This window comes from Trichomycterus rosablanca, chromosome 16, assembly GCF_030014385.1.
Source record: "Trichomycterus rosablanca isolate fTriRos1 chromosome 16, fTriRos1.hap1, whole genome shotgun sequence".
In the NCBI taxonomy this organism is placed as follows: Eukaryota; Metazoa; Chordata; class Actinopteri; order Siluriformes; family Trichomycteridae; genus Trichomycterus; species Trichomycterus rosablanca.
Window position 1 is genome coordinate 8,447,747 of NC_086003.1, and position 9,996 is coordinate 8,457,742.

Consider the following 9,996-nt stretch of genomic DNA (forward strand, 5'->3'; position numbering starts at 1 on the left):
TGCAAGTGAGGTGAATTGGAGATACAAAATTGTCCATGACTGTTTGACAATAAACATGTGAACTGATGAATCTTGTGTTACGAGTAACTACCGTTTGTCATGAATGTAACCAAAGTGTGTAAAGCATGACATTAAAATCCTAATAATTAAATACTAAATTATTGTTTAGCAGTGATTAGCTCCCAGACCTCTAGTTGTGTAAAGCAACAATTTCTGGCATTCTATTCTAGTTCTGCCTTTAAAACTTACGTAACGTTTTTGGCATATGGAGTGAATCAAGCTCTGACGAAAGACTGGCAACGCTTGGTCTATACTAAGGTCTATTGTTACTAACATAGTAAATGCATTAACAAAAAGGTTGAGAACCAGCCATTTAAACCATCATAACAGTCAGCACTACGTCACACAAAGCATTCCAACTGTAGCATATATTTTTCAGACCAGATAATACTGTAAAATGCATGTTTATTGTTACTGGGCAAACAATAGACCTCATTGTATCACAAAAAAGCCCAGAAAGTTACAAACTTGTTCAACAAGAATATAAAAGAGGGAAAGAAGCAAACATGTCAGCCAGTATGGTTTAGTAATGGCCGTATGAAGCATGAGGGTTGATATTTACTGTTTGAATTGTATTTCACATGAAATACCTTTAAATGTAATTCATCTTAAACGTGCAAACACTGCTGCCAGCATTTGCTAAGTATCTGGTATGTCATGTCTTCAAAAAATGTACACGTGACTTTCAAAAGTCAAAGATTTTCTTTTGTTAATGTGAGATGAGCCTTTATATCTCTTTATATTTCTATTGGTTGTCAATGGTCTTCAATTTGCAATGCCTTAATGGATACAAATGTGGCTTGGTCTCTTTACTATATATAGGATAGAATAGAATGCCTCTATTTGTCATATATACATATACACCGATCAGCCATAACATTAAAACCACCTCCTTGTTTCTACACTCACTGTCCATTTTATCAGCTCCACTTACCATATAGAAGCACATTGTAGTTCTACAATTACTGACTGTAGTCCATCTGTTTCTCTGCATGCTTTGTTAGCCCCCTTTTATGCTGTTCTTTAATGATATGGACTCTCCCAGGACCACCACAGAGCAGGTATTATTTAGGTGGTGGATCATTCTCAGCACTGCAGTGACACTGACATGGTGGTGGTGTGTTGATGTGTGTTGTGCTGGTATGAGACACAGCAGTGCTGCTGGAGTTTTTAAACACCTCACTTTCACTGCTGGACTGAGAATAGTTCATTAACCAAAAATATATCCAGCCAACAGCGTCCTGTGACCACTGATGAAGGTCTAGAAGATGACCAACTCAAACAGCAGCAAGCTAGATGAGCGATCGTCTCTGACTTTACATCTACATGGTGGACCAACTAGGTAGGAGTGTCTAATAGAGTGGACAGTGAGTGGACACGGTATTTAAAAACTCCAGCAGCGCTGCTGTGTCTGATCCACTCATACCAGCACAACACACACTAACACACCACCTCCATGTCAGTGTCACTGCAGTGCTGAGAATGATCCACCTCCTAAATAATACCTGCTCTGTGGTGGTCCTGGGAGAGTCCTGACCATTGAAGAAAAGCATGAAAGCGGGCTAAAAAGGTATGTAGATATATAGATGGGCTTCAGTCAGTAGTAATAAAAACTACAAAGTGCTTCTATATGGTAGGTGGAGCTGATAAAATCAAGAATCAAGGAGGTGGTTTTAATGTTATGGCTGATCAGTGTAAGTAAATCTTTAATCAGTTTCCTGAATGACAATCATATACTAAAATTTAATTTATAATCATGGCAGGCATTGAAGACAAAAGTGTTTTCAATGTCTTGCTGAACGGACAATTTTAAATAGATTTCGGGAATAGACTGTTCGGGTCACATTGTGCTGTCGTACTGTAGTATAGACTGTTAAAATATCAGTTTTGGATCACATTCACCTGGTATTACCATAGCCTCAGAAACCCTACAGCACATAAAGCTGCATTATATGAAAAGGAAACGTACACTGAAGCGAAGGTTCAAAGTTAAGCTGATTTTTTCTGTAACAGTGTTGCACAACGGTGCACAGTGCACAGAGAATGTGCAGAGCGATAAACATCTCTATGGCAAGTTGGAACAGGTGTGCTAATGCTTATTACGCCCCATAGCTTGTGATAAAATTTTATGGAGTTAGGAGGCTAAACATATTTGGTAACAAGTTTTATTATATTTTATATTATATTAAGTACAGCATTAAAACCTTCCTTCGGTCCAAGTAACAGGAGCAGGCAGGACAATGAAAGTGTTCTGCATTGTTTGCTTCAATAGACTCTGCATGAGATTCTGGCAAGCTTTGACAAATAATCCTTTAATTTTTTCTTGCAGTAACAGATGAGTATAGTACAAAGAGGAGATGGAAATAACAGAGAGGAATAACACAAGGGGGAGTGAAGAAAATTTGAGCAAATAACTAGGAAGTTTCACTGTACAATGTAGGTTGCTAGGGGATCAACTTGGACTCAAAGGAACTGGAATGTTCTTTTTAGACAGTAGAATCACATGTCGACTCTTACAGTCCTTTGTTTCAATTGGATTCAGTCCAGGATGAATACCAATAGATGGTTAAACATTAAACTCACAAAAAAGCTTATCTTGATTGCCAGCTCAGCTCATTTTCAATATGTGCAGGATCCCAAGATACTTTCCTACATGGCTTGAAGGATACAAGAGGGATTGTGGCTTCACTTTTACACTGATCAGCCATAACATTAAAACCACTACACTCACTGTCCATTTTATCAGCTCCACTTACCATAAAGAAGTATTACTGACTATAGTCTATCTGTTTCTCTGCATGCTTTGTTAGCCCTTTCCATGCTGTTCTTCAATTGTTAGGACCACTACAGAGCAGGTATTATTTGGGTGTTGGATCATTCTCAGAACTGCAGTGACACTGACATGGTGGTGGTGTGTTAGTGTGTGTTGTGCTGGTATGAGTGGATAAGACACAGCAATGCTGATGGAGTTTTTAAACATCTCACTGTTACTGCTGGACTGAGAATAGCCCACCAACCAAAAATATATCCAGCCACAGCGCCCCGTGGGCAGCGTCCTGTGACCACTGATGAAGATCTTAAAGATGACCGACTCAAACAGCAGCAATAGATGAGCGATCGTCTCTGACTTTACATCTACAAGATGGACCAACTAGGTAGGAGTGTCTAATAGAGTGGACAGTGAGTGGATACGGTATTTAAAAACTCCAGGAGCGCTGCTGTGTCTGATCCACTCATACCAACACAACACACACTAACATACCACCACCATGTCATTGTCACTGCAGTGCTGAGAATGATCCACCACCTAAATAATACCTGCTCTGTGGTGGTCCTGTGGGGGTCCTGACCATTGAAGAACAGGGTGAAAGCAGGCTAAAAAGTTATGCAGAGAAACAGATGGAAAAGTGCTTCTATATGGTAAGTGGAGCTGATAAAATGGACAGTGAGTGTAGAAACAAGCAGGTGGACAGTTGTAGGGCTAGCTTTGGTCAGAGCAAACACATTACCCTGCTAAAATATCAGACCTATCAGGTGGCAGTATTACAGACGTAAAACGTAGAATTAAATAGTAAGTGCAGAGACATGAAGTGACTAAAGAAATGGCACAAAAGCCCTGGCACACAACATGCACACAATTCCCTTTAGGCCCATTCTCTGGGAAGGAAAAGATGACAAGTTGAACAGTACTGCTGTAAATAAGTTCAACACATGATATCAAATGCAACCAACATTTAATATACTGTGCATAATAAACATACGGCCTGCTTAATTTCCCAAAAGTGAACTGTTAAACATTCAACCTTTTGTTTAAATGTCCCGATATGAAATAAATGAGGAACAAGTGGTATGTTGTATTTTTCAAAACAAAACCCCAAGCAACTGCCTTTACAGTTTAATTATTATTAATCAGTCCTGAGACACTACACACTTCAGAATCAGTACTTTAACTGTTTTCCTGGGTCTGTACAATAGCTTATTATCAGATGATTTACCCATTAAATAAACTGTTACGTATTTTAAATGAAGGACTCGGGAGTGGCCGAGACTCTTAGATTAGATTTATGTTTGAATAATGCCGCAAGCGACGAGTGTCTTTTCACTGTAGCTCCTGATGATTTGATTATGGGTACTACAGGTGGTTTATCTATGTGCCACTCCAATCCCACATTACCCCCAAGCTTCCCCTTTGGGGCACCGAGTAAATCCAGCAAGTCTTGGTCATCGTTCTTCGCTAAATACTGCCAAGGCCGCTTTCCATTGTTGTCCCTGAGGGCCACATTGGCCTTGTACTTGTGAACCAGGAGGCGCATCAGATTCTTATGGCCATGAATAGCAGCCAAGTGCAAAGGCGTGTACCCGCAGGTGCTCCTAGTGTTCACGTCCAGTGTTGTCCCTGCTTTGGTCACGCCGTACCACAGCGTGTTTAGCACCCGGTGGTCCCCGTGCTTGGCAATCCAGTGCAGGATGGTGTAGCCCGACACAAAGTCTCTCTTTGCCAGCAGGCTTGGATCCTCCCTGAAAAGAGAGTAGATGTCTGACCAGGTTCCTGTCGCCGCTTTGACAAACCACTCGTGCTCCTGGGGCTCCAGAGGAACCTGGATGTGCCTGTGGGCATAAGATGTGTCATGACCCAAACTGTGAAGAGAGCCGGCAGGGGACAAACTGCCCATGGGGCTGTGGGCTCGACTGGAGGAGACAGAAGCGACATTAAGGAAAGATTTAATCCGTTGCAGTCGTTTTAGACGCGCTGCGTCTGCATCCTCGCGGAACGCTTGGTCCAAATCTGCACCCAGACTTCGACACATCCGGCTCCGTAAATGATGAGACAGCCGGCGGCCGACGGGTTTGAGATGTCTGTTGTCTGGTGCCGAACCTGGCACAGGTTCCTTGTCAAGAAGGTGCCCTGTAGAGTGATGCCAGGTCGCACCCTGAAGTTCTGCGCTATGTAACAGTGAGGGGAACCCGACCTCATGAAAATGTCCAGTGCCAGGCTGATTCTGCTCACCACCCTGATGATTCAGTGCATTCTCACTGGACCAGTATTCCTGGGAAAGTGCCCCTGCACCGTCAGAGTTTATAGAGGAAGCCTGAGAGAGGCTGTTCTGGCTGGAGGACAGGTGTTTGTGGTGACTGAGCTCTAGGTACCCAGAGGCCAGAGGTGGGTTAGAGGTTTCCGTGGGCGTGCCACCCTTCTGGAAAGCAGAGCTGACTGGAGCTGCTGCTGTTTTTTCATAGTCCTCCGGTTCATGGATATATAAATCTGGTTTGAGAAGACTGTCATTACTCCGGCTCAAGCTTACCCGTTTATAGGAGATTGAGGGAGCAGTGGGGATGTCAGTTAAACATGGAGTGGAGGCAGAGTTCTGAGACTGTCCAAGGGAGACAGGAAAAGGCCAAGCATCTGATGAAGCATGGTCAAACGACTGGAAAGCGTCCGTGCACTCGTGTGCTACGTCCTTGGGCGGAGGCGTCGCACTGACCACATAGTTTGGATAATCTGAAGGACAAAAGGACTTCTGAGTGCAGTCATCTGTTTCTTGCAATTGTCTACATTTGGCATTATGAACAGTAGTGTGTTTTGGATCAGGAGCTTTCAAGGGCCGCTCAAAGCTTGGACCTCTCCCACTTAAAAGCTTTGTGTTTAATGGAGCTCCGTGCAGATGGCATGTATTGTCAAATCCCTCATTTCTGGGAATAGAGGAAACCCTTTCCTCCCATGGATTAGTCACAAAGGTTTTGACATGCTGGTCCAAATTTGCAATATTAATGTAATTGTTATTTACAATCCCCACAGAATGTAGAATGTGCTCAGTGTTGGGAACTTGAGCTTTCAGACTGTAAAACTCATCCTGGGTGGATTTGGGAGCAAATTCTCCTACCTTGCTCTGTCCAGCACCGTCCTGCCTCTTATCAGCACGACTTTTTAAGTCAGCCGTGCTGCTGGAGATGTCCCCAAGATGCGGTTTGTATTTTTTCCTCAGAACGACATAAGAAACTCCGTCCTCCTGCTTCACCGTCGCCACGGCGTTCACGTACCTTTTAAACAGCTCGCGGTTACGCGCGCGGTCCTCGTGCTCTCGCAAAAACTCCGTAAAATACGCCAGAAGTTCAGAGTTTCTCACGTTTCCTTCGTTCTGAAGGATAAAACGCAGCACCGAGTCTTGAGTAAAGTCGGTCGCCATGCTTGTACGGGCGAATATTTAGCGAGTTTCGAGCATTCGGGTTTGGTTTCGAGGAGCGTCAGAGTTCACACGGTCTGACTGTCAGAGATTTCGGCGCGCGGACACGAACTCCGCCCCCGTGCGCGTGCACGTTCTTCACTCCACCTGCTCACCTGAGCTAGCCTGGTTATAGTTGGCACTGGTTTCAGCTGCAAGACCTTCAGGGGATTGAACCCCAGAGATGCAAACCGTGCTATGACAACAAGTTTATTTCATCATTTGCTAGTGCACAGTATTACTAACAAAGTAAAACCTGTTTTGTTTCAGTGTTTATAGATTTGTTATTGTGTCTATATTTGTGCTGCTAAGTGTTAGACCAGTTAATCACAGATTTAAATATATTAAAGTTTTAACCAGGTTTATTTGTAATGAATCTTCACAACGAATACAATCAAATTGTCTGGTTATTGACTGTTTTTGACTGGGCTTAAAATAGAATAACTATTCTACTCACAAATGAGCTTTTTTCGCCACAACGAGACGCTGCTTCTACCTGGGGGTGATATGAGATGATAAACACCCGTGTGTTGGAAATGGAAGCAGTGTTTTCATTGCTGATGTAGCAATCTCTAATTAATTATTCTTTCTGTGCGGCCCGGTACCAGTCCGCGGCCCGGTGGTTGGGGACCACTGGCCTAGTCAGTAGAGCTTTGGGCTGTCAGTCAAAAAATTGTTGCTTCAAATCCAGGCTCTGCTATGCAGCCACTGTTGGGCCCTTGAGCAAGGCCCTTTATCCTGTCTGCTCCAGGAGCACCATACAATGGCTGAAGCTGCACTTCCAAACAAGCTGGGATATGCAGAAAAAAAAATTTGTTTGTGTGTATGTGTATATTTATATATGCAGCGCTGCTGTGTCTGATCCACTCATACCAGCACAACACACACTAACACACAACCATGTCTGTCACTGCAGTGCTGAAAATGATCCACCACCCAAATAATACCTACTTTGTAGTGGTCCTGTGGGGGACCTGACCATTAAAGAACGTGAAAGCAGGCTAAAAAGGTATGTAGCGAAATAGATGGACTACAGTCAGTAATTGTAGAACTTCAAAGTGCTTCTACAGTGTATCACAAAAGTGAGTACACCCCTCACATTTCTGCAGATATTTAAGTATATCTTTTCATGGGACAACACTGACAAAATGACACTTTGACACAATGAAAAGTAGTCTGTGTGCAGCTTATATAACAGTGTAAATTTATTCTTCCCTCAAAATAACTCAATATACAGCCATTAATGTCTAAACTACCGGCAACAAAAGTGAGTACACCCCTTAGTGAAAGTTCCTGAAGTGTCAATATTTTGTGTGGCCACCATTATTCCCCAGAACTGCCTTAACTCTCCTGGGCATGGAGTTTACCAGAGCTTCACAGGTCGCCACTGGAATGCTTTTCCACTCCTCCATGACGACATCACTGAGCTGGCGGATATTCGAGACTTTGCGCTCCTCCACCTTCCGCTTGAGGATGCCCCAAAGATGTTCTATTGGGTTTAGGTCTGGAGACATGCTTGGCCAGTCCATCACCTTCACCCTCAGCCTCTTCAATAAAGCAGTAGTCGTCTTAAAGGTGTGTTTGGGGTCATTATCATGCTGGAACACTGCCCTGCGACCCAGTTTCCGGAGGGAGGGGATCATGCTCTGCTTCAGTATTTCACAGTACATATTGGAGTTCATGTGTCCCTCAATGAAATGTAACTCCCCAACACCTGCTGCACTCATGCAGCCCCAGACCATGGCATTCCCACCACCATGCTTGACTGTAGGCATGACACACTTATCTTTGTACTCCTCACCTGATTGCCACCACACATGCTTGAGACCATCTGAACCAAACAAATTAATCTTGGTCTCATCAGACCATAGGACATGGTTCCAGTAATCCATGTCCTTTGTTGACATGTCTTCAGCAAACTGTTTGCAGGCTTTCTTGTGTAGAGACTTCAGAAGAGGCTTCCTTCTGGGGTGACAGCCATGCAGACCAATTTGATGTAGTGTGCGGCGTATGGTCTGAGCACTGACAGGCTGACCCCCCACCTTTTCAATCTCTGCAGCAATGCTGACAGCACTCCTGCGCCTATCTTTCAAAGACAGCAGTTGGATGTGACGCTGAGCACGTGCACTCAGCTTCTTTGGACGACCGACGCGAGGTCTGTTCTGAGTGGACCCTGCTCTTTTAAAACGCTGGATGATCTTGGCCACTGTGCTGCAGCTCAGTTTCAGGGTGTTGGCAATCTTCTTGTAGCCTTGGCCATCTTCATGTAGCGCAACAATTCGTCTTTTAAGATCCTCAGAGAGTTCTTTGCCATGAGGTGCCATGTTGGAACTTTCAGTGACCAGTATGAGAGAGTGTGAGAGCTGTACTACTAAATTGAACACACCTGCTCCCTATGCACACCTGAGACCTAGTAACACTAACAAATCACATGACATTTTGGAGGGAAAATGACAAGCAGTGCTCAATTTGGACATTTAGGGGTGTAGTCTCTTAGGGGTGTACTCACTTTTGTTGCCTGTGGTTTAGACATTAATGGCTGTATATTGAGTTATTTTGAGGGAAGAATAAATTTACACTGTTATATAAGCTGCACACAGACTACTTTTAATTGTGTCAAAGTGTCATTTTGTCAGTGTTGTCCCATGAAAAGATATACTTAAATATCTGCAGAAATGTGAGGGGTGTACTCACTTTTGTGATACACTGTATATGGTAAGTGGCAATATGGTAAGCTGATTACATGGACAGAGTAATATACTATATATATATATATATATATATATATATATATATATACACAGTATATATACAGTGTATCACAAAAGTGAGTACACCCCTCACATTTCTGCAAATATTTCATTATATCTTTTCATGGGACAACACTATAGACATGAAACTTGGATATAACTTAGAGTAGTCAGTGTACAGCTTCTATAACAGTGTAGATTTACTGCCTTCTGAAAATAACTCAACACACAGCCATTAATGTCTAAATAGCTGGCAACATAAGTGAGTACACCCCACAGTGAACATGTCCAAATTGTGCCCAAATGTGTCGTTGTCCCTCCCTGGTGTCATGTGTCAAGGTCCCAGGTGTAAATGGGGAGCAGAACTGTTAAATTTGGTGTTTCAACTGGATATTCAACATGGCACCTCATGGCAAAGAACTCTCTGAGGATGTGAGAAATAGAATTGTTGCTCTCCACAAAGATGGCCTGGGCTATAAGAAGATTGCTAACACCCTGAAACTGAGCTACAGCATGGTGGCCAAGGTCATACAGCGGTTTTCCAGGACAGGTTCCACTCGGAACAGGCTTCGCCAGGGTCGACCAAAGAAGTTGAGTCCACGTGTTCGGCGTCATATCCAGAGGTTGGCTTTAAAAAATAGACACGAGTGCTGCCAGCATTGCTGCAGAGGTTGAAGACGTGGGAGGTCAGCCTGTCAGTGCTCAGACCATACGCCGCACACTGCATCAACTCGGTCTGCATGGTCGTCATCCCAGAAGGAAGCTGACGCACAAGAAAGCCCGCAAACAGTTTGCTGAAGACAAGCAGTCCAAGAACATGGATTACTGGAATGCCCTGTGGTCTGACGAGACCAAGATAAACTTGTTTGGCTCAGATGGTGTCCAGCATGTGTGGCGGCGCCCTGGTGAGAAGTACCAAGACAACTGTATCTTGCCTACAGTCAAGCATGGTGGTGGTAGCATCA

At 43.7% G+C, this 9,996-nt stretch overlaps 1 protein-coding gene across 1 annotated transcript; it reads right to left on the reverse strand.

The window, feature by feature from the left end:
- Positions 1–3,370: 3,370 nt before the first annotated feature.
- LOC134330542 (uncharacterized) lies at positions 3,371–6,331 on the reverse strand. The gene has a single exon (XM_063011721.1). It carries the CDS (start codon positions 6,243–6,245, stop codon positions 4,080–4,082), a length of 2,166 nt encoding a protein of 721 aa, XP_062867791.1. The 5' UTR covers positions 6,246–6,331; the 3' UTR covers positions 3,371–4,079.
- Between the last annotated feature and the right edge of the window lie 3,665 nt (positions 6,332–9,996).

Excerpts from the sequence above, each read along its gene's own strand:
- LOC134330542 (XM_063011721.1), bottom strand. The coding sequence starts at position 6,245 with ATGGCGACCGACTTTACTCAAGACTCGGTGCTGCGTTTTATCCTTCAG.